At 27.8% G+C, this 27,011-nt stretch overlaps 1 protein-coding gene across 1 annotated transcript in view; it reads left to right on the top strand.

The window, feature by feature from the left end:
- Positions 1–388: 388 nt before the first annotated feature.
- The window catches only part of LOC129989397 (homeobox protein EMX2-like), a 112,773-nt gene continuing 86,150 nt past the window's right edge, over positions 389–27,011 (top strand). Inside the window, exon 1 of the mRNA XM_056097911.1 lies at positions 389–1,793. Within this exon, the coding sequence (XP_055953886.1) occupies positions 1,331–1,793 (463 nt within the window). The 5' untranslated portion in view covers positions 389–1,330. The remainder of the gene's footprint in view (positions 1,794–27,011) is intronic.

The following is a 27,011-nucleotide window of genomic DNA, read 5'->3' as shown; positions in this document are numbered from 1 at the left end:
GAATCAGATCATAATTTTTTTTTCTCATGCTACAGCCATCACAACTTCATTGTTGTCAAATCTTATCCAACACATGTCAACTTTTTCCCACCTACCGGAACCACAATAACCGTAAGGTGGCGCCACACAACAGCTGACTCCCAATCCCCGCCCATGTAATACTCTGGCCAATGAACGACAAGCAAGAGCGCTCAACGCGAACAAATGGATCTCCCATCCGACCAGCCAATAGACGTCTCGTATTACCGTTTCCAATAACATTCTTAGGCAATGTAATTAGCTTATCAAAATGCCAGCCCACCATTTCGCCAAATTTGGCGCAGAATTTCCGTCGGCCGTGGATCGGAGTGAACGCTCTCCTTCGTAATTGAGTGAGATAGAGCTCGTAAAAAAAGATAACAAAATAAAAAAAACAAGAAAGTAACTGCAACAAGCCGCGAAAGGGAAGTTTTGGCCGGTCTGCTCGTAATTGGGGTGGTGTTCAGTGTCGTTTGCAGTGTCGCCGCATGCTCGTGTGTTGATATTCGATCATCGTCTTTGTTGTAATTTGTTTTTTAATTCCTGCAGCTTTGTGAAAGTTTGTCAGATCGCGGTGGACTGCTTCAGATATGACAAACGTTCGCTGTTGGATCACTGCGTGATTGTGAGATACATTTATAAGAAGAAAAAAAATTCGGCAGATGAATTTTGTTATTTATATCTTTTAGATTTAAAAACTTATGTCTCTTTTACTATCATAAATGAAGTCAAAGTGACTTTGAGAAGATTTCTTGAAGATATTAAGAATTACTATTCAAATTTTTTTATTATATATATAAGTGGACGTTTTATAACTACGTTCTGAATATAAATATATTTATTACAACTTATGGTGATCACTAAGTTGAATTTTGGTGTTCAAGGCTTTGATTTTGAAACATTTTGATGAACATACTACCATCAACGAACAGTTTGAAGAGTGAAGCCATAAATGATATCATGACAAACTTTTATAGTGTCATTCTAAAGTAGAAAAATCTCCACTCAAACAATTAAGAATCCTAATCTTGGAAGATTTGTTTTTGATACGAATACTTTGATAGTTTCGCATTTTCCTACCAATTTGGAAAAACTTTCAAGCCATTTATCTCTTAAATAATGCATGATCTCGATAACACATGCCGATTATCGACTTAGTCATTTCAGTAACCATGCATCAGTTATTTATCCAATTCTTCGATTAATCACCTTAAAAGTTTTTCATCTTTCAATGATTTCAGAACAAATCTCTTATTAGTCATCTTCCTAATCAACATTGGATTACCCACAGCTGTCCTATTCCTTACACAGCATGATGCCACTGGCACCTTTACCAGTTGTGCCGGTACCTTCCAAACCTAAGATGGGTTTCAGCATCGAGGCTCTGGTCGGCAAAGAACACCAAGCAGCATCCAGTGACAAATCTTCGCCGCCTAGATCGGTTTCCAGCCCGGGAGAAGAAATGAACAATGGGAGGACTTACAGCCCCAGGCAGCAGGCCCCTGTGGCACCGGTTCCAACGTTCCCGGCCGGCGCCCCAGGGGGTGTCCCGGTGAGTCTTGCAGGGGCTGGCGGTGGTATGGCTTTCCTTGACTCGATATGCGCCGGGGGTCGGCCGGGGCTGTACCATCCTCATGAGCATCCCGGAGGTTACACGGCCTTGCCAGGGGGCTGCTCACCCCACGTGTCGCCCTTCTTTTTGGGACGGGAAACGTATCCGCTCTACCCCTGGCTGCTAGCGCGACATCCCAGGTTCTTGGCTCATCGACTACCAGGTAAGCGAAAAATTTTCTTTAATTACATTATTTGCATAACCACCTCCGGCTCAATTAAAGTAATAACATATCTATAATTTAATTGTAGAAAAAAGTTAGTATATAGTTCGCATCAAGTAGTCCTAGTCTTAAATTTTTACCATATTTATGAAGGCTTGTTTACCTAAAATATATTCATAACAAGGAAAAAACTGTGTGCATTTATAAAGAAGGGGAAAGTATTCGTTGAACTTTAAAAACTTTCAAATATAAAAAGTCATTCTGAACAGCCTTTTCATTAATTGCTTAAAAAATGAATTCTTTCAGAAAGCACCGAACCTAAATCAGATAAATGCTCTTACCTGTTTGATGCCTGCAAAAGTTGTCTAAAAGTTATAATATTTTTTACGAATACCATCTGAATTTTAAAAATATACCATTCAGTGACAAAATAAAGTAGTGATTTTTCTACGGAATCATGATCTCCACTTATAATTTTCAATATTATATACAAAAATTGAAAGATAAGGTTATTAAATACGGATTGAATTAACTTTAAATTTGTTATAAAACTGATCAATAAACACCAAGAAAGAAACTCATAACATATAGTTTCATGTTTATTTATTTATTTTTTTTTTAAATCTGTCGTATTTAAATTTATAGTAGAGAAAAAAATTTCCTTAATAAATTTGTGATTATTAAGAACGTTTGTAAATTTAGAGCAAATAATTGCAAACGATGATTGTCAAGTTGTTTATAACAGTAGAAACATTCTTAATGTTTTCAAAAATGAAATCTCAAATGCTTTATCTAAAGAAAATAATGCATCATTTGAAAGTTATAACACTTTCGAAAAGAAAATTTTTATCTTTTGAAATTATTATGTTTAAGCTGCTAAACACCTATAAACCCTTGAAATTCATATAATTATTACTGAATATATATTATAAGCATTCAGTCATAAGTTCAATGTTGTGTTTAAAATGTGCAACTACGTTTAAAAAGTTTACTCGAAGTTTTAAAAAACTTTTTACTTATCGAATGCCAATAAATTAACAATAAACTAAAAAATAATTATCATTATGGTTAAAAATCGAATAAGTTTGAAAGTTTTTGAAGCGTACAAGTTTTTGAGTAAGTTTTGAAACCTAAAAGTGGCAGAAATTCTTGAAATCTGATAGAAAATGTAACATCATTTTAAAACTTCAAGATTCAAAAGTTGGGTGGCTTTATTGCTTTTAGTATATTTAATTTTTGAGTTTTCAGTGAAAAACGGATTGTTACTTCATGCAGCAAATGTCCTTCTTTATATATAATACATAGACATATATATATATAGACATACTTTATATATACATAGACATATATATATATATATATACATAGACATATATATATATATACATAGACATATATATATATATATAGACATACTTTATATATACATAGACATATATATATATAGACATACTTTATATATACATAGATATATTAGATACAGTTATGTTAATGTTAATACAGTTTATCAAATCTTATATTAACATTATTTTTATTTTAACAAAATCCCGTCACATGATGTTAGTGAATGATTAAATAATAATCAAAAGTGTACTATCTTTTAAGAAAGTAAAAAATTCTATTTTGCTCTTAAGGAAATAATGCTGAAGAGAAATATTGATTAGCAACAAGTATTATTTTCAAGAATACAATCTTTCGTGTAATTAACACAATATATCAGTCATTCGTTATTTTCAAATCAGATTAAAACAAATTTTTCGCTTTCACGCATATTTTTTATATGAAATCAATGTATTTGTTGATAGTATTAAAATATTTTTACTTTTTTTCGAAAAATCTTTCGTTGTAATTGTTGAAAATTCGCGCTGGTAAGGAATTTTTCAGTTGATATTATTTTCGATTATAATTATGTTTTATGTAGCATATTGTACAAAAGTATTCACATACTATATGAATGAAACTTTTTTGAATTCAGCAATCATTTGTTTTGCTCTGAAAATAAACTGAAACTCACAGTTTCACTTGCACTCTTACACGTGCAGTTTTGTTGTACACGAAGTTACCATAAAATATTCAAAACAGAAAATAAAGAAAAATGTCCTTGAATAAGATTTATTCTTTTTTAAGTTCTTTTGTAGACTTAGGTAATCACGATGTTAAATGTCGTCTGCTTCAAAATTTATCGAACCGGTTTTCTATGTAAATGTCCTAAAAGAGAATCGCGATTACATTTTCAAATATCTCATCCTTTCTTCGCATTCGCCCGTATGTTTAGCCTCAGGGTCGAGAAAATTCTGAGTTTATTAAGTATATCACCGAAATACAAAATACGTGCAATCATATCGTAATAGTAAGTTACTATCGTTTAATAGTAAGTAGTAAAAAAAATTAATAGTGGTATTTGTAGCATGCTTTATAGATAGGTATATATTTAATTCATTAAGCTTTTAGTTTTTATACTTATAAGATTTCAGGATATTTAGCAAGTTACTATTTAAAAATTTAAAATACTTCAGTATGTTTGGGCAATTTTATGGTAGTATTATTTTAACATTAACGGTAAGAAAATATTTGACTTACGACTTTACTTCAAATGCAAAATCTCTCTCTCTCTCTCTCTCTCTTTATATATATATATGTGTGTGTGTGTAGAGAGAGAGGGGGGGATTGATCAAGAGAGAGAGAAGATGACATTTTAATGTCTAATAGGGAAATGCGCATTTTTTTTTTTTTTTTTTTTAGTTCGAAAAAGATTAAATTCAGCACATGTACTGTTAATTTTCCAAAGTTCAATTGTTAATTATATTATATTACTTAATGATTAAGCAAGTGTCTGAAGTTTTTCGGCTATAATTTCCAAAACATTTATTTCATAAAACAGATTTCTACACTATTTCAAAACTCAAAAATTTATTTTCATTGAACTCTAATTCCGAAAAGGACTTCTCTTTCATCTCGTAAAATAAATTTTTTTTAAAGAAAATTAAAAAATTTTTAAATTTCATGCATAGGAATTTGTAAATGATTGATTCCATTAAATCCATATTCTTTTAATTTTATTAGATAACAAAGTGAAGCTTCAAATAAATGAATTCCATATTAATAGTTTAATAGCAAGGAAAGCTAGCATTCCAGCTCAACAAGCGAATCTTCAAAGGCGGCTAGAGAGATTTTAAAAGCAATCATAAAGTTAAAACTGATTGTAGTATAACAAGCATACATAAATATTTCATTCGGCTTTGAATCTTAATTAAAGTTATTAAAGAAATAATTCTCATTAATATTAAGAAGCTATAAAATTAAAAAACTTATTAATCATTTAATTAAAGCATAAAATTATAAATGTAATCAACAAATAAAAAATATCTGTAATTTTAAAGAATAATAAGTTTTTATTTCATTTGGTTCTAAAACCTGGTTAAAATTTCATTGGCAATTTAAAATAATTCAGAGAGCTTGCAAGCCAATTATTGTTTTTAATAACAAAATTTTGCATTTATTTCGCATATGTTTGACTATTAATTTTCAGTAGTCACATATGTTTGACTATTAATTAATTTTCTGTAGTGTGACAAGTTTAGTAAATTTTATCACTAATCATACAATAATACAAGTTATCTCTTGAACTTAAAAGAAAAATTTTGATTTTGTTAATAATGTATCTTCGATTTTTAACAAAAATTAGATTTAAATGGCCATTTTGTCGACACACCCATTAATAAGATATGAAAATTTTAGATATTAGTAGATAATGTTATTTCAAATAGCAATATATTTTTTGAAACAATTTATTGTAAATCCTTAAGAAAAATACTGGATTACGAATTCAACCAAAAACTTCATATGATTACGATTTTTTTTAAAGACCATATAATCCTGTGATCATGTTAATAAAATTGAAAGTCGATTACAAACTTTAATTTAAATTATTAATTTCAAAATATTTATTGAAGTTTAAAAACTTATGATATCTTCAAATTTATTTCTAGTAATAGAAATCAATAGAAAACGAAACTTTACATGGAAATTAAGTATGGACACTTTGTTCAGCATCAAACGATTAAGGCATTGCTTTTTCAGCTGGGAAAGGGAAGTCCAATATTCAATCTATTATTCAGAACATTTTTCTATTTAGCGAATTTATTTAGAATATTTTATTTTAAAACTAATTATAAGATCTACAATTCCTTCCTCAAACTAAGTGATACAAACAGACTTTGTGTTTGTAGAGCACTGCAAATGCTATGAAAAAAGAAAGCAACGATTTAAATAGAATTTTTCTTACGAACTATTAAAAAACACGAGAAATATTTAATATTAAGTTTAACTTTTTTGGCTCAAAGCATTATGTCACCTTATATTTTGATAGTGTGCGAATTTTAGTAAAATGATTTTAAAATATGCCTTGAAATGAAATTAATGTGGATATCATTGAAAAGAAAGCGACTTTTTCCTTTCCAATTTTTAGCACAAAATATAAATATGGCACTCACATGCTTGATTCAAATTGTTAATAAATCTGGTAATTTATTGGGGGTTTCATATCAACAGCAAAGTTTCCCCGACTAGCTAAGAAAATGTCTATTAGATTTGAATTACATTTTGTCTATTACATTTGAATTGTCTATTACATTTGAATGAAGAATTTCGTTATAAGTGATTTCTTAAAACCAATTCAACATTTGGAATCTTATCTGAGATACATTGAATATCGAATTTTTTTACATACATTAGCTAACTGCAATTTAATAAAGGTATGAAAGTAGCTATTGCTATTTCAAGCAAAGAATTTTTGCTTTAAAAATAAATTGTTTTAATTATTGAAATTTCCTAGCCTTAAATTACAAATTGCTTATAAAATGATTATTCTTAATCGTTTTGTTACTTTTCATTGCATATGGAGTTTAACAGCTCATTTCGCTTCAAATCAAATAACGCTGTATTCATTAAAAGTTTGTGTGAAATATCTGATTTTATAAAAAATAAATTAGCAATTTAAAACTAAACAAAAAGGTTCGGAAGTATTCTGAAATTTCCATGTACTTTCCAATTTTTCATAAACATTAGAACGACTTTATCTTATTTAATGGATTTATAGTTATAGAATTAACAGCTGTTCAAATCTATAATAAATATGAAGTGATAATGGGTAAAAATACTAAAGGATATATATGAAATTCAAATTCAACATCTACTATTTTGATCATTTGCCAATAAAAATGCCTTGTTAAAATAAGTGATTTGCAATAAAAAAAATTTACAAAAAGTTATTTGCAATTAAAAAATGTTATGATATTTCCTAATCATTAGTTGATAGGAAATCCATTTACATGTCAATTACTACTTTTTACACATATATGTTGATGATTTTGATTTTGTGACAAAAGTTTTGGAGCTAATAATTTTATTGAGAAATTTTTAATATAGGTAGATTAGGTATTTTTACACCAATTCATACTTCTTACGTATAAAGGGGACTTTTCCATAACTTGCAATTCCATTGGAAAAATTTTAACGAACTTGCAATTCCATTGGAAAAATTTTAACGAACTTGAAATTCCATTGGGAAATTTTTAACAAACTTAAAATTCCATTGGGAAATTTTTGAACTGTTTTTTGTCAGAATGATAACTTTGCAATTAAGAATAAAAGTTTATATTAACCAGTTCCTGTCTCTTTCACATCATTTTGTTTTACATTGAGGTTTATTGTTTGAGTACGAAATTTTTAATACGAGCAACAAACTGGCACTTAATTATTCCTAATAAAGGTTTCGAAAAACAGTATAAATTTGCTTACTTACCTTTATGAAAAACTAAATAAAGCTGGCTGCCTTAATATTTAATACAATATTAATTCACTGCAGCAGTGTTATTTCTCTCTAATATTCAAAATTCTTTAAAAAATTATTTTTATTTATAATGATATTAAAATTTATGCAAATTATTTTTTTCAAGCGCTTTAACTAAACGAAATAAAAATGAATGAATATTTGAAATGAAAGCGTTTGTTTGGAATGTCAACTCTCAAATAAAATACATGGAATAAATAAAAATGCATGCAATATTCTGATATAACTCTCTTAAACATATTATGGATATTCTTCCTTAATGCAGTCTTTGTGCATGTGCATGCGTGCGTGCGTATGTATTTTTTCATAGAGCAGAGAAGAGTAACAAGTTAAGAAGGTAATTTGCGAAAGACAATATTTTTGCTATCGAAAGATTATATCTCTAATTTGATGCAAACATATAATATTACTCAAAGCCAAATTTTTCCTATCTAGATTACCGCATTTCTATTGCAAAAAAAAAAAAGATTAATTCTGCAATATCATCAAAATCTCGATTTCAAATTTTGCTCAAAGCCGTATTTCTCCTATCCAGATCGATGAGTTTCTGCTGCAAAAAAAGGGGAATTGTTCAAATTCATTAAAATATTGGTGCTGAAATGTTTGAGGTTTACAATACTTTTAACACTCGCACCTTTCATGCAAAATTGTAAAATGAAAGCAAATGCGACTCTCCACTTTTGCAGGGCGCAGTAGAGGCTTTTCACTCTCTAAAGACGGTCAGGTGGTTTCGGAAAATCAGATCTTAAAAATTTAATTGTTTGGAAAACCTTTTCTTTGCCACGTGGTTAAACTATAAATCATATAAGTGGGCCCTATGAAGCCACATAAAAATTTCAGAGCATCTTTTATTTTTGCGTTTATTTCAGTATTCGTAAGAAATATAATAGTATCAAAATATTTTGGCTCAAAGTGTTTTATTATCAATTGCAGAAGAGTTGATTTATTGATTTTCAATTTTTAGGATAGAAGCAATTTTTTTTAAATATAATTTTACCTTATCCACCTAAAGCAAGATTGCTAATAAAACTGCAAATCGAGATGCAAAAAAAATATGAATAAAAATCATTGTGAGATACAAAATCATTATTTTTGCACTCTCGGAAAAATAAATTTCTGGTTTGTAAAGAAACTGCATATTGCGTAGAAAAACAAATTTAATATGTTTTATATCAATACATGAATAAGAATCAACAGGAATCCTTCTATAGATAATTAAAATAAAAATAATTAATAATGGTGATGATAAGATAGAAATAATTATTACAAACTTCCCGAGCTAAGCAACTACTTTCAAGGAAGAAACGAATATTAAAACATTTACTTAAGTACAAGAACTATGTGTAAACTTCTTAATTATCTCAAAATAGACGGAAAAATAGGTAGAAAAAAATGGAAAATCAGTTTTTAAAAGAAGTTTATATTTCTTTTAGGTAAAACGAATGTTATTTCAAGTTACAAATATAGTTAAATATTAGGAGTATTTTTAGGAATATTATTGAGATTTAAGAACTCCTTCATTCTTTTTTTTTTTTCGTTTAACCATAAATATGTCGAATTTCAATCAAATGTAATCTGTAGTTTTTTTGATAAAACTATGCGTTAATATTTTCTTGCCAATTGAAAAAAAAAAATCAATTTTACACATTCTAATATACGTTTATATTTGTGCAAGATAATTTATTAAGAATATAAACTGGATAACAGTTGCGCATGATGAATTTAAAACATTGTTAAATCTTAATACATTAGTGTTAAATTATCTGCTCTGTACAATATTTGCAGCATTTTAGAATTTTCTTCGTACAGAAAAAATTCTCTTGAAAACCATGATTATCATACATTTTAATTCTCCATTAATTATCTTATACATAAGATTGTTTATTGCTTTGAGTTATTTTCTATATATGCCGATAACAGAAGATTACTTACCATATTTTAAGGCATTATATGTCACTAATTGTTTGATACTCGGAAATTAAAAACTATGTAATAGAAAGAATTGCAAAATCAAGTTAAAAATCAGGAAAAAGAAAATTAATGAAATATTTCAAAATATAAAATTAGAAACTGGATTTTATATTTAAAAAGTTTATTTTATAATGCAGTTTTCAATCAAATTTTATGTAGCTAAATTTATAGTTTTTAAAAACTCACTTATTTAATATTAAATGCCTTTAGCGACCAACTGGTTTGCCGGGATTGAAAGTTGTTAAAATTTTCAGTTAAATATTTGATGAAAATTATTCTAAAGTCTTCCCAATCTTTGTAGACATGTCTAATCTTAAATAGACGTGCCACTCGTACTATTTTGGAAACTTGCAGAAACTTTTTAAAAATGGTCACGCTTTCACAATTGTTCATCATTACTGCGTGTGAAGTTAAATATCAATTCAAAGTCCGACAATATTTCAAAAGAAATGATTAAAAACTTATTTTTAATAGACACGTACTCATCAAGGAAAAATAAGCCATATCTTTACTCCATCATGCAAAAAAATTTCAGAATAAAATATTTATAGCAATAATGAAAACGATTTTTTTAAATTTTATGCTATTTCTAAATAAATTTAAAAATAATTTAAGAAATTAATTAAAAATAAGCAAAAAAATTTAATTATTAATTAGTATCAATGAATAGTTTTCTTTTTAATGTTAGAATGATGTAAAACATATTTTTCTATTATAATATTTTCGGTAATCATGAATGAAAAACTCAAAATTTACTTAATTTTTAGTTAATTAAAATTCTAATTAAAATTTCAAAATATAATCCCGAGGTGAATATTCCTACTCTAAGAAATATAGTTATTTCAAATTTTTGAGTACTAAGTGTAATGGTCTAGTCCTGAACCGCGTCAAAGCACGTACAGATACAAACACATAATTCCTCTTTATTATTAGTATAGATAACTTTTATCCATCAATATTTATATCAAATGCATTTTACATAGAAATTCTTTCATTCGTAAAATACCATTATTCTTTTATGTCAAACAGTTTTAAATTAAGTTTTAATGCATGAACTTTTAAGCTCATCAGTGTTTGTCTTTCGAATTTGAGGAAAACACACACACACACACACACACACACAAAATGTATAAATAAAAAGGATTTAGCTACGGTGAAAAACAATTTCTGGAAATTTATAGCAATTTAATCATTTTTTAAAACTATTTTTTCTAATAGATTTCCAGAAAAATTCTATAAGCTGAGTAATTTTCCTATAAAAGCTCCAAATGCTGGAATTTAAGAATTATTACTCGTTTAAAAATAAAAGGTAAGGTAATTACGTTTAGATTGAGTAGCGAAAAACAAGCGATAAACAAGATTTTAATGGATTATCTTCTTTTAATATAATGCCGAAATTCGTGAGATTACTTGTAAGCTCACGTTGAAGTTTTTCCAATTAATTTTTTTCATACTCTTTTAATATTTTCCCTATCTCATCTCTTTTCGTTTTCTTACTAATTCGGAAACAACAAATCCATTAAATTTACGGAGACTATTTCCAAGAAATAAAGCTGGTAAAATAGGGTTATTAAGAAATAAAAATTTTTATGGTAAAAGAAGGATAATGTAATGAAATTGAGATTTTAACAAAAAGAAAGGAGTAATTCATATTTTAAAAGAGGGAATAAGGTTATTTATCCATACTTATGGTTTTAACGAACATTTTCCATAAGTTTTATTTTATTTTTATATATAAAGAAAATAAAAAAAAGACGGCATTTATTTAGAAAAGTTTTTTTTATTTTATTAAGTAAACCATTAATTGATTTTGATTAGTGTGAGAAAAAATATTTTATAAGAGGAATCTGTATTTAAAAATTAGTTAACAGTTTATAAAATTGACTGAGTTTACATTAAGTAATCAGAAAATGTTTAGTTAAATTTTACAAAAATTCAGTGTGATTTGAAATTTTGAAGTACGGATAAAAATATACAAATTAAAAAAAATAGCCACTGAGTAGTTTTTATAGTAATTGAGAAAAATTTGCAAATAATATTTTGCTTTACAAATGCGGAGGAAAAAAAAAAGGACTTAATTTAAACTACAGACTACTACTACATACATACTCAAGATTCTTGATAGATATTTTTCTTGATCGAAAAGTTTTTTTTTCTATACAAGTACATAATTTTTTTGTAACCACAAGCAGATGGAAAAGAAACTTTCATAAAATGCCACAGTAAAAAATTCCTTAGAAATCAAATTTTCGCTTTCTTAAATGGAAAGGAGAATTGTAAAGATTATCTCTGTTTGTCTGTTGTTTGTTTGTCTCTTATCATTGAATGCCATTTTCTTTTTTAACAAGACTCTTTTGAAGTTAGCAATAAAATTTGGAATGTGATAAAATTTTGGCAAGCATTTTTTTTAACTTGATGATGACGTGCCGACTTTACAGCGGAAGAGGGGAGCAGTAGCTTCTGAGGGTAAAGACTAAAGACCGCTGAGCACCCGAGGGTAGAAGTCTGACTTCCAGCTCATATGAAGATGACACACTCATATTCGCTTGCACGACCCCTGTTTACAGGGGGGGGGGGCTCATTCACACACCTCACAGATAGAACACAGGGCGAGCAACAACATGCCCAAACCGGGACTCGAATCCGGGACGCCCAAATCAGGGGAAAGACGCGCTACTCCTAAGTCAGGAGGCATGCTTTCATTACCTTAAAAATTATAAAACCTTTCTTAGTTTCGGCTCATATAGCCGTTTTTGTAGTCTTGAAGAAAAAAAAGGTAGACTTTATCATCCATTCATTTATATTAACATCTTTATAGCTTTGAAACGCGCATACTAATCTAATTTTCTTAAAATTAAAAATGTCAAAATATTTCTATCCATATAGCTTTAGACAGATCCATTTAACTCAACTTATATATTCTGTTTGTGCTGATATTAAATTTTATTAATCTTGACTGTAAACACTTTGGGATAGCCAGCCGATCTTCTCTTATATTTTTCTAAACTTGCTTATTTTTTTATTTTTTAGTTCTCTATGTATAAACTCCTTGTGTGCCAACAAGTATACCACAAGGCTTACAGATGTAAGTCAGTACGCAATTGACAGTAAAATAAATTTCAAATATAAGGTCGCAGGCACAATTGCAAAAAAAGAAGGAAGAAAAATAGGGGGAAACAAGTAGATACACAAACAAAAGTAAAAATGAAACAAAATTGCCCACATAGAAACATACAGTAAATGATATAAACAATTGAATAAGCATGATCAAATAAAATATACAAAATACAAATACAAAAGTATATATGCAAATATATGTAAGCAAACACACTAAAGTAAAATTTAAATCATACGGGAAAAAATACTGTTAATATATGTACAAAAGGAAATGAAAGAGGATTTACACTGTACAAAGGCAGATAAATGAGGAGGCCAAGCTATATTGTTCTTTTGAAGGCAGTTCCTGAGTTTTCGTCTTTCCGGAATGAACTTGGTGCATTCAAATATCAGATGCTTGACATCCTGAACTGCACCACTGTAGCACGAACATCTATCAGTAGGCGACAAATTGAATCGTTTTAAATATGCTTTAAAGTTTCCATGCCCAGTCAGAAACTGGATAAGCTTAAAATTTGACTCAAAGTAGTTAGCCTTTAGGCTTGCTTATTATGGTGTGTTTATCTAAACTCTGTCCTATTATGACTTTTTTCCTCTGATATATTAAATTCAAAATTTGTTAAACATGTTCAATTTTGTTGACATTGCCATATACGAAATTTCATTTATATAACGTTTTTTGTTACCTCGTTTATAAACGGGAATAGATAAGTCGACAAACAATCAAGGATTTGACAGACTTATCTCAAAAATTCATAAATATCTACAAATCTCATAGTAAAACAATATGCTAAATTTCATTAATATACTCACTTAGTTGCCATGTTCGCAAAGATATGGATAGGTATAAAATGTTTTTTCGGACTCATGAGGTAAAATGTAAATTTATCATAAGTCAAGTGGCCCAGTGGTTACAATAGCTATCATTATTAGTTCAGCTTGGTTACATTAACATTCTAAGTTGAAGCAACACAAGAGCTACTTTGGGTTCAGCTCTCAAGATTTTAAATAGCGTTCGGATGTCGAGGGCGGTGTCCAAGCTGACGGCTCTCTGCCTACATTGAATCTGACTGTTCTTTCAGAGTATATGTGAGTAGATTGAAATGTACAGGCCTTTAAAGATATGATCTAAATCATTTAGTAGGTCAAATTTTTGTAAGATTTTCTTATCGCGGTTAAATTCATAGACTTTTTGAATTTTTCTCTGTTAATATACTTAAAATGAATTAATGAATCAATTAATTAAGCTCATTAGCGATTAATTCTAACAGTATAGTGTTAAATTTCTGTAGGTTGGTTTTAAAAAATCTATTAAAAATTCTTCCCGATTTCACCATTAATAATTGGATTTTATCGACTCAATAATATCTCAGTCGCTTGCAAGTTGTCCTTAAAATAATTTCGTTACATTTTAAAGTTATATTTCATTACATTGTATAATATATATCATGATATATCAATGTATATTAGAAATACAATCATACTACGATGTTTCAGACTAGAGATTTTCTTTCCTTTTATCCCGGGTACTATCTATAAACAGCTTCATGCGATGTACATAGTTCAAAATACTCTGCAGAGCAAATTATTAGGCTTAGAGCTACTAAATTTGGCAGGTAGTTAATTCCTGGGTAATAGGTGTTCATTTATTAAGGATTTTAAAAATTATATTTTTGATTAAAAATTGATCGTAATATTAAATTTTTTTTTCCTTAACTCTATGAGCCTGGCAAATGTGAGAATTCCAGTTTTAGCCTTGAGACTTTTTTTTGTGTGTGGACGAAAACAGGATGAAATCGTCTCTTCCTTTTATAGAAGTTTCAGGAGAGGGACTGACTGAGCTATAATTGAAATGCGTGGTCCATTTTTAGTCCACTGTGGACGTCGTTTGTGGTATGAAGGAAAGATTTGTTTAATGAGTGCGGTGAATAATATTGCATAAATAAATTGCTACACAACAAAGAAAATTCATTTTTTTCAGTGATGCTATTTTTATTTTTGACGAAAGTTTCTATAATTTTAATAATTAAAAAAAATATTTTATATTTACTTTGAAACTATAATTTTTATTGTTTTTATTATACATACTTATTGCAACAGTATTCATTTTTTTTTTTTTTTTGCCTGCATGTTATTGCTGCTATATAATTAAACGAAAATTTTAAAAATAAGATAAAAATGTTCGAATGAAGCCAGAAATCATGCTACGATGTTTTCTTTTAGATTCCTTTAATTCCTTTTAGATGTTTCCTTTTAATTTCCTTTTAGATGTTTTTTTTATTCATTTGTAGTTAAAATATGAACCATTATTCGATGGTAATTTTTCAGAGAAGAAATCTCATTCTTTATGGCAAATTGATATATATGCAATGCAATATCAAATATTGAAATATCAAATACTTCATAAGATGAAAAGTTATAAATAGGTCAATTTTTCTAGTCATTTAAGCGTATTAAATGAATCAATGCTGATATGAATAAATGTTAAATAAAACAATGCCGGAATAAAGCTGTTTTTTTTTTTTTTTTTTTTTTTTTTTTGCTTAATATATATATATGAAAAGAATAGAAGTTAGCCGATGCATCAATTATCGTTATTTTTTACTTCAATTCTAGTACCAAAACAACATATTAGTTTCAATATTCCTTTAAAAAATATTGTACACAAATAAAATTAAGTACTTAGAAATACCCGCAACTGTTTTCTGAAAACATATTCCCACATTAACTTCCATTTACAGTGTAAAATTTCGTTACCTTAAGAACAAACGAAGAATCAATTAAAACTTTCACACAACAGTAAATTAAAATATTGAGAAAGAAATACAGATTAGCTAATGCATCAATTATTCTTATTTTTACTTTATTTCTAATGCCTATACGACAGATTGGTTTCAATGTTTCTTTAAAAAGTATTACACACAATTAAAAATAAGTACTTAGAAATACCCATAATAATTTTTAACGATATATTTCCACATTAACTTCTATTTCCAGTACAAAATTCCGTTAGCTTAAGAACAAACGAAGAAGTCATTTAAACTTTCACACAGCAGCAAATTAAAATCTTGAGAAAGAAATAAAATAAGGAAAAACTAGGCTAACGGTTCTTTCAAGAACATTAGCTGGAATTAATACCGTTAAAGACTCGATTCATTACATTGTAAGAGGGAAAAATCAGGACGTCGTCTCGCACCTGCTAAACGTCTTAGAAAAGATTCAAATTCACCACCTGCTGATCAGGTAACCCATATTTTGAGCGTCTCTCACTATTAAAACATTCATATTTCTGTATTATTCAAAAAGCAGATGCAAGTATCAAAATTCAATCCTCTCGGCTACTGGAACACTCGTTAATACAGGAAGCGGAGCGAAACTGTGTTTAATCAATGTTATAAGATAGTTATATTGCAAGGGGCGGAATGTTCCTTTTTTTTGATAAATTATTGGCTTTATAACGGCCGCTCGATAAAATTATGCAACTTTTTTCTTACTCTACTTTGGATTCAACGAATTCTCAATTGAAACGAAGTATACAATGATAAAAATAATATTATCATTGAAAAATTCCAACTTGAGATTTTAACGAATTTCTGAATCTCTGCTTTTCCCTAAGCACAAAACAAACCAGAAAAAATTATGCTTATTTGGGAGCCTGATAATTATAAAATACTTTGAAGTAGATGAATGAAAATAGATGTATGATTTTAACACCAAATTTGTATATCTGTACCAAATTTTGAACGAAATCCACGATTCCGTTCAAAAAGCCGAATCCACGATTTTGTTCAAAGGATGAACCCATGATTTCGTTCAAAGGACAACGATTTCTGTCCGACTGTTCGAATACAAGTGAACACGATAATTGTAAAAGATGAAGAGCTAAAAACCTAAAATTTGGTGCACAAATTTAGCATCTAACATCTATGTGGGTCCTATTAAATTTGGAATAAAACCTGTCAAATGATTGATCGAATATAAATCTATACTTTCACGTACACGTAAATCCAATAACTCAGAAATTAAAAAGAATTTAAAGAGAAAGAATTTAAATAATTTAAATTTCAATGCGATCACGAGACTACAGTTGTAGTTCCGAGTCAAGTTTAATTAAATTCGAATTCAGTTTATTGGTACTGCGTGCCAACGATGAATTGCTACGAAGATCGTTCATTAATTGGCTGTTTTGTAGCTATTGTTCGCGAATTGTATGCAGTTTTAAGAAATGTCGCTTCCCTTCCCTCCTTACTATAGCTCTCAAGTGAAGTAAAGTGAAAATAAAAATCTGAATAGTCGTCGCTTTCACGGTTTTTGCTCAGGGTCTTTTATTAGGTCTGTACCAGACAGACTCCCCAGGTCTATACCAGACAATTTCGTGGTGATCACTGCCGTTCGTTTAATATCGATAGTTTTGGAATGAGTTGATTAAAATAAGAAATAAATAACCATTAAATCGTGCACAAAAAGCTATTTGACTTGAGCTTTCATTTTCCTGTTTTCTTATGAAAAGTTTGGACATTTAAAACTGGAAAATCAATCCAAAAAATAAAGTTTTTCAATTAAATTTTTAAAATTCTTGAAGATTTTTTTTTTAAATCCTTAATAAACAATTTTTTGGAGATAGTTTGTATTTTTATTTGTAAAATTTTTATCAAATCTTTTTTTTTTTTTTTCTTCATATAATGTCTTTTTGAACTACGGATTGCAATCTTAAATAAGGTCATACAGAATAGTATTGAAGTACAAAAGTTTTCAAATAATCTGTTTCTGCCAATCTCCTATTTTTATTACTTAGTAGCTAACAATTCATCTTAATGAAAAAATCGCTACAAATTTCCCAAACAATTGCATTGCATAAAATTTTCTTTTCGGAATTTAAATTTCTTCGGAAAAGTAAGTAACTGCCTAGGGCCCTTACAATCTATAAAAGCTATAAGTCTTCGAGATATTTATTTTTGTGATAATTTGAGAATTATTTAATAAGTTTTCGCTATTGAACTTATTCAAATTTAAATCAAGTTTTGTAGAGCATTATTCTGCTAATTACTTTACTGCTAGTTACTTTATAATTTAAAAAAATTGTTTCATAATTTCAAAAAAAAAATGTGTGATCATATGAGTAAATATTATTTAAATTGCATTTTGCCTCTTTTTTTACTATTTTGCTTCAAATTACTTTTAAATTTCAGCTGCGCATTATATATATATATATATATATATATATATATATATATATATATATATATATATATATATATATATATACGATATTCTGAAATCCATTTTTTAGAAAATGGTCAACAAATAAAAGCTTTGGTATCTTGGTTTATCAAAGTTTTCTACTTAAAACTACTTCTAGTCAAAAAATTAATTAATCAAAATCAATCGCTAAATCAAAATGGATAAAAAAGAAATGTTAAGTTTTTAAAGTTTGATGCAAAAAGGGGCCCTTAAGATTTACATTGTCTAAGGACCCCTTATAAGGTTTCATCCGAACCTGTACGTAATATATATTGAATCTCTATATGTAATTTAACTTGTCATTTCTTTTTTATGAAAAATTTACAGTATTTGCAGTTCCCTGTATTTTATGTTTTAAATTTAGAGTAAAATTTAAAATGAAAGTTTATCATAATTGAAGTTATATTTTTTCTATGTCTTATACCAATTTTTATTTAATTTTAAACCGAAACCAATCACCTGAACAGCTGTGTATCTGAATCTGTACGATTCCCATTTGATTCAAGGAATTGAAGCTTTACTGTATAGGTTTACATATAATTTGATACAATATTTTCAGATGAAATACACTCATCGATATATATGTACTGATAAACTTGTTACATGTTATGGTGTTGAGATATACATTGTAAACAAAGTACACACTGAAAAAAAAGTATTATGCCAGAGTTTCCTTACATTCTTTTCGGACTGTATGTAGGATAGAGACTGAGATTTCGATACAAAAGAATTTATTCTTGAATATTTTATACAAAGAAATTTTTTCCAAATCCGGTTATTTCATCGATGCGATCCATATTCAGATATTTACTGACCATTTTTGTCTATTTCCTACAAAAATGCTACTGAATATTTTCCGAATGTTTCTGAATATAGAGATGCGATTCAAAAGAGCATAATTTTTGTATTTTTGAAGAAATATCAGATTGTAGTCGAGAATTTTGAATGAATAGAAAATATTCAAATATTCTCATTTTTGCTTTTTTCTACATATTGGAATGCCCTACAGTATGAAGAACTAGTTATTTGTTTATTTTCATCGCTATTCAAAACTCAAGATGCAGATGTTTACGAAAGTTTTCTTTAGAATTTGTTCTGAAAATTATAATCAAAATCAATATTCTTTTAGAATCTGTACAGTTTTAAAAAACTGAGACTGTTATTATTTGAACTATTATCTAATACGAAGTTGATATGAAAACGAATTCTGCAAATTTCTTTATTTTAAAAAAATACTTTTTTTTTTTTGTAAATGAAGAGTAGTTTACATTTTATTTCATGTTTCTTTCTTTCATTTTGTATTCGATAATAAACCAATAAAGTTTACACAAAATAATCTAATAATTTTATAAAAATCATCCATTCTTGAAAAATATTTCTCAAAAATTAAATTCGTGTAGAATTCTTAAATAAACAAAGCAATTTAAAGTATTAACTTAGTTTCAATAAAAGATTTAAATCTTTCTTGTAACAGAATATAAAAAGCGAAATCTGGAAAAAATAACTTTAAAAAGTTCTATTAGAGATCCCGTAATCGATATTAACCTTCATCGATTAACTCAAAATCGTCAGCCATTTCTAACGGTAACTCTGGAAAAAAAATTTCAAATAATGTTGTTTCCGCATTCGATATTAATCTTCATCGATTAACTCAAAATCGTCTGCTATTTCTAACGGTAATTTTGAAAAAAAAAATTTCAAATAATATTTTTCAATTAACAACCAAAGTCTCGTAATTGTATTTTTCCCTATCAAAGGAAACTTCGAAGGAAGGGGGAAGGGGGAACGCCGGTGGACATAAATGTCAATTTTCAATATTCTATTTTATATTTTTTTTAAGGAGGAAATTATTATCTTCTGCAGAAAACGCTGTTGAGGGTCAGATGCAAAATTACACCTGCCGCAAAAAAACAACCTGCCTCTGAGTTCTCGTTTCTCTTGATTCTTTTTTAATTTTCCGGGGGTAATTCGGATAGTTTTGTTCCTATTTTATTTCATGGGTAGTGCTTGAAGGTGATGCTACATTACCGCTGGGTGTTAAAATCACCTGCTGAGATTCTGTGGAGGGGGCAGGGGGGATAAAAGAGGGGTCAGAAGTCAGCGCGTGTGTTTGTTCAAAAAAATGAGCGGGAGTTAATATGGTGAAGATTTATGTTCAGAAGCAACTGTCTGGATGTGTGTTTTAGAAGTGTTTGAAACATATAACGAAAATATAATTATCTTTATTAAAGGTTTCATAATCTTGTCGTTATGTTTGAAATATCATACCAAATAAAGGATTAAAGATATAAACCGGCCAAAGAATGAATTAATTTACCACCAAATTATTGGAACTGATAAATCATGAAGTTTATTATTTCACTGCAAAGAATTTTTCTTTTTTAATTTCCTAGAATGCCAATTTTTTTTTTTAATAATGTATATTTGAAAGCCAGGAAGAATGTTCTGTGACCATTAAATTCTTAATTTTAATAATATCTTCATGATACGTTCGCAATAATGACAATTGAAAAACACAAAAACCAAACTTAATTTCGAATAAAGCTTGTTTATGTTTATGTGTGTGTGTTGTGACTCTCATAGAGCCATTTGTAAAAAGTCAGCTAATTCAACAAATTTTAAAAGTTTTTAGCAAGGTTCGAACATTTTCAGACTTAATAGTGTCTCGATTATTTGAGATTATATCAATCTTGGTCTCTTTTAATTGAGCCACTAAAAGAAAAGAATATTTATATGAATGTTTTTCATTATTTTTCAAGGAAAAAAAGGCAAGTGATGTCAAAATGGGCACTAGAGCCAATTTCCATAATGCTAAAGTCGTTATCGTTATGTGATCATTTATAATTCAAGAAATTATTTTGAATTAAAAAAATAATTCCATGCCTAATATTTTTTTTGGTGATAAGAACAAATTTCAGATTCTTTTATTAATGAATGGCTCATTAAAAACTGTTGGAAAATTTCAATTTGCTGAGCCCAAAAAGGGGTGGAGGTATTCTTTTAAGAACATCTTTAAAGAATCATTGGGAAATAAAAGGAAAAATTCGGAGATGATTATAATGTTGAATCCTTTTCTAAGAAGGTTTATAACTAATAAATTAAATATTTTAAATTTTAATTGTGGCTGTGCTTGTGGTCCTATTTTTATAATTTTTAATAAACTTTTTTTTGGAGAATTTTGTTGAAAGAAATTATGATATAAAATTTATCCTCTATTAACTGAGCTCTTGAGTATCTGAGGTAATTACGATTCCCATAATTGAAGTTTCACTGTACATGATCAACAATAATACAATATCCTGAAAATTTCATTAGAAACGTTAAGTCATGTAGTTAAAAAAAAGCAGCAATATGAAAAGAAATTAAATCAAAAATAATTGTTAAAATAGAATTTAACGCAAGTTTTAATATTTGATTGATGAATTTTTTCCTCATGCCGTTTAAATTTTTTATAAAAAAAAAAAAGGAAATCATATAATATTTAAAAAAAAGAAGACTTCGATATTTGGCAGGTATCATTCCTCCAATATCATAATTTATTGTAAAATAAACTTTGGTACAAAAAAATGCAGAATTATGTATGGAAAAGTCATTACGTATGCTAATTAAAAAAATTGTAAAACTAGCTTTAGAACAAACTCCAAATTTATACAAAATCCATATAATTTATATAAAATAAGCTTTGAAGCGAAAAAATGTATTAACTTGCATGAAAAAATCATTATAGATGCTAAAAGAAGAAAATTTAAACTTTCGAAGAAAAAAGTCTAGAAAGAATTCCATATTTATGTAAAACTTATTAATTTATATAAAATATACTTTGGGCAAGAAAAGCAGTATTATGTATGAAAAATCTGGTACACATGCTAAGTAATGAAATTTTTAAATAAAGCAGGTTTATATTGAATTCCGTAACTCTCAGCTTGATAGATTGTATCAAAATAATACAAAATATTGCAACGTATGAATTTAACATAACTATCAATCTTTATTAAATCAAACTCAAATAATTTAAAGTCCTTTTTGAAGAATATTAAACACATATAAATTCTCAACAAATTTGCAATTAAATTAAAAATGAAACAATTCAGTATTGTGCAAGAAAAAAGTGAGAGTAACTCAGAATTGTGAAATTTATGTCATAAATTTATTTATTTTAATTAAAATTCAATTAAAGCTCTCAAATGAAAAATTGTTTTAACACTTTGGCATTTTCTCGAGACTTGAAATGAAAAATTATTTCTATTAGTTATTCAGTTAATTTTTTATGTCGTTTTTTTATTCAATTAATTCTTTATGTTATTTTTTCCATTCTTTTTCCATAATCTTTAAAACATATTAGGATTTCTTTTTTTATTGGCATGCTTATAATATGCGTAGATATATAAAATGGGAGAAGAAAAAAAAGAAAACCAGCAATCAATAACTTAACTTTTGCAAATAAATAAATTTTTGCAATTAAAAATCGTTTTACCCTTATTGCGAAGATTATGTCACTACTCACTAAAAGCCAATCAAATCTGCTTGTGATTTTTAACAATCAAAAATAAAGATTTTTCTTTGGTAATCAAACTGATAAATATCATCGAAAATAAATCAATTATTTATCTAGAAATCTCACGATTGCGGTTGATTACAATATTATGACGAGATCTGTTCGGTAAAAAATCTGTTATTCGCGAAAAAAAGAACAGAAATTCTAGCAAAATTTTCTTATTAAAAAGATTTTTTTTCTGTATGAAGCTAAACTTTTTCACTAAATAGTTAGTACTTGAATTTTGATCTTTTTTTTATTTTTCTTTCACCTTATTGCTGAATATAAAATCAAAATCGAAAAGTGAAGGTTGAAATACGATAGAATAATATTGAATACAGATTACACTGAGATTTAAGATTAGAATAATTTGCTTTTTGTAAAGTTATAGTAACTCTCAAGTTTAAATAGTTTTTATTACTACTATAGTCTGAAAATTTGAGAGAATTATTAATCTTAAAATTATTAAATTAGAGAATTATTAAACTTAGTACAATTTAACCTAGTAAAACTGAAAAAGAAAAACATGTGAGAATAACTCCCACTCATATTATTACAATGATAAGATATTCCTGCATGTAAACGAAGGAAAGAATAAAATACATTTATAAAATTAAAGATTAAAAAAAGAAAATAGAAATAATAAAAATTAAAAATGAGAGAATAATTATATTCGAATTATTCATTTATTCGCATATCAGCTTCATAGTTATTTTAAAATAAAAATTTTTATTGAAAATTTATTGTTTTTATAAGCATTCTTTTAGAGGAAAATTTCAAAAGAAGTTTTTTGATTGGAAAAAAAAATTGATCTTTTTAATCGGGCAAATTTAAAATAATTCATTTACTTCAAGAGGAAACTTTCATTTCATTTTTTTCTGCAAACAACAAATCATTAATGATTAAATAATCAATAAATCGTTAATAATTAACTATCATAATAAAATCAAATAATAATTCTAACATTCGTTTGCATAATTGAAATAGTTACCTAGAATTTTGCAAAGCTTCTTCTGAAAATGGCTAGAAAAATTAATTTTAATTGGAAGTCTTTCATTATTCTTTCAATATTATCCTTTATCATATCAATATTTCCTTTTTAAATAATCTTCAGTAAGAACACATTCGTCAGAAAAATATCATCTACAAGTACTTTATCATTACAATCACTATCTTTCAGATCATTTTCATTCCGTTGTTAGAAAATTTATTAATATTCCTCTCTCCGAAAAATGAGCGATTTCACCGAATTAATTAAAGCATTTAAATGCTCAACAGCCATAAATTGAAACCTTTTCCAGAAACCGCACTAATCATATCGATGCAAATTCTTCCAAACCTTTCATTTCTTTTCCCCTGTCGCATCCTTCGCACCCAAAATTAGCACTTCACTCAACACTCCCACCCACTTTTCGTTCACCAAAGCCGTGTAGCCATGCACTTACTCTGGAACTGAAAATTCATTAATGACGCTATCAATTAACGGAAAATTCCTCTCCGCCTCCCTTATTAATCGAGCCATACGAAGCTAATCATTAAACACCATTAATTAAAGCAAACAAATTCCAATTACAAGACTAATGGAGGCGTATTAAAAATCAACTCTCGGCTTAAGGCGGTCGTGTTTGCTCGGGACTTTTCGGGAGAAGACTTGAGGAAATTCCATTGCAAGGGAGAGGGGAGAGATGGCACTAGATTTTTATGAGATCCGTTTATGTTTTAGGCAATGCAAATGTTTGCTTTGAGGCAAAGGGCCGAACATGGTATTGCTCTTTGCGGATTATTCGGATATTATCCGTTAACGGGGCTCGGTTAATATCAATATTTTACGGAAGAGTGTGTCTTGCTAGAGAAGTATATGAAGTAATCTTCTTATGTGCGGGGCGATGTTGATTTTGCAACCTTATAAGCTACCAGGGAAGTGAATCTTATGGTTGGTATTATTACTCGAAGAAGAAGGAAGAAGATTCTGATGGCTGGGGGTTCTAGCCATAAATGTAACAATTTAGAAGCAAATATAAGCGGATATATAGATTGAATAGTAGTTAACTAACTGATTGCCGTGGACATTTCGTAACCCTGATTATGAAAATGTTGTTTTATACTTACAGTACCTTTTCCTTTCACTCATTTGGAAGGGTTTTCCAATCAGAGTTTTTCATCGTTAAATCAAATACCTGCTTTTTAAATGCTTAATACCTGCTTAGGATGTCCTTCAATTGAAGATTTACTCACCACTTTGATTATGAAATTGCTGCTTTTGTTGATGTTTAGAAATCTCTGTCTACGTAATAAAATTAATTCAAATGCATAGTATTGAAACAAAAGGTAAGGTCATTGACAGAATGTCTGGATAAAAATCCACTCGCCATTTTGGTTACAAAATTGTTGCTTTATATTTATTATCTTCCTTCCCTTCTATTGATTTCAGCAATCTCACTGAGCTCATTTTCATGATAAAATAAACTCAAATGCCTACTTTTGAAAATGTAAGATAATGTCTGTCAATGTATTTCCAATCGTATCCAGGTTAATAGGATTACAAACAGGAAAGACTCATATATAGGCGTTGAGAAAAAGCAGCATTCCCACCTTTTTTTAATGTATAAATATAATCACGAGTTAATTTAATTTTCACATATGATATCTAAATGCTTCAACAATTTATTTTTTTATATTTTTCAATCTTCAGAGAAAAGCAGGCAATATATCACTTTAATGAAAGAAAATTTCTTAGAGAGTGCTGCGTTTTATTTCAGTACCAATTTCGCCTACTGCGCCAGAGATACAACAAAGCGCTTACTTTACGATGCACAATTTGTTTAAAAAAGAATGGGTCATAGAAACTATAGCACGTTCTTCTCTTCGAAACAACAATTACCAATTAGAAACAACAATTAAATTACAACAACTAATAGTAGAAACAACAATTAAAAAATGTTTCTTTTGAGAAAAAGTTTTAAGCAACTTGAAACTTGAATGCAAATATAAAAAATTGTGGCTATCTAATGTTAAAAAAATATTTCACACACACACACACACACACACACATATATATATATATATATATATATATATATATATATATATATATATATATATATATATATATATATATATATATATATATATATATATATATATATATATATATATATATATATATATATATATATATATATATATATATATATATATATATATATATATATATATATATATATATAAACTTTACATTTACAGGATTTTTTTTATTATTCTGCCACTGTTCATTGTAAATTAGAGTAAGTAATGAAAAAAATAATCGAATTTTTTTTTTTGTAATTTAATTTTTAATTAAAACAAAATTGGTGATTACTTGGTTTTATTTTCTTTGTTAAAACTTATCAAAATTAGATCAATATATTATTGATCTGATTTAATATTATAAAATTCAGATCAATTAAAATTTGAAAAGTAATTAAAATTTGTCATTTATTGAGATTTATTTTACACAGAGTTAATAAGAAAATAAAATTTCATTTACGCCAAAAGCATCATTGCTTCATGTAATGTAACTTCTTCCTACAATGCATCACCGTTATTGATTATAGAATCAATTAATTCAATATCAATCCAAAGAAAATAGTTTTTATGTTAATGAAATCTACATTACATGGAATTTATATATACCTGAAGTTCGGAATGATGGATAATTTAATTTGATAATTCTACTAAGGATAAAAAGTAAAAATCTACGAAACACACTATGACTCCATTCATGATATTACAATTTTGTACTTACAAACCTCTGAAGAACATTCTGTATTCTTCTTAGAGATGGACCCTGCAATGGCAGAAAAGCTGAAGTAGTTAGGTTTCTAATAATAGATAAATTATGATATAAGACAGGAGTCATTCTTTGAATCCCTTTTATTCATCTATGTGGCAGGATTGCTAAGCATTTCGAAATTCAGGAAACGGAAAATATGTATATTATTATAAATATAATCAATATATTTTATCTTATTTTGAATTGCAATCTGCTTGTTTTGGAGTATCCTAATTAGGTTTAAATCTCAGAAGGAGGGAAAATTGCAAACACCCGAATGTTTTTCAGTTCAAAATTATAATATATAACAGCCATAAATTTAATTCATATGCAGAATCTATAGAATAGGAATGAAAGGGGAGGGGAATGCAATTTTCAGTTAATGTGGCCTTTTTTCTTTTTTTCTTTTTTTTTTTTCTTTAACCGTTTCTGCAACTGATATACAGAATCCAGAGATCACCAAAGAAATTTTAAAATTCCTATACAGTTTCATTTCTAATCGTGGTAATAAAATTCATCACGTTTTCTTTAAAATGGTTAAGCACTTGTCAAAAAGTAATTTATAATTTTAAAAAAATTAATGATGAAATTTTATTCAATAAAACAAATGATTGAGTAAATATGTAAAACAAAATGTTTGAATACATTATTAATCACATTGAAAAATGGTGCGAAAAAGAAATCGGTAGAGTT

The sequence above is a fragment of the Argiope bruennichi genome, chromosome 10 (genome assembly GCF_947563725.1).
Source record: "Argiope bruennichi chromosome 10, qqArgBrue1.1, whole genome shotgun sequence".
NCBI lineage: Eukaryota > Metazoa > Arthropoda > Arachnida > Araneae > Araneidae > Argiope > Argiope bruennichi.
This window is presented reverse-complemented; position numbering and strand designations above follow the sequence as displayed.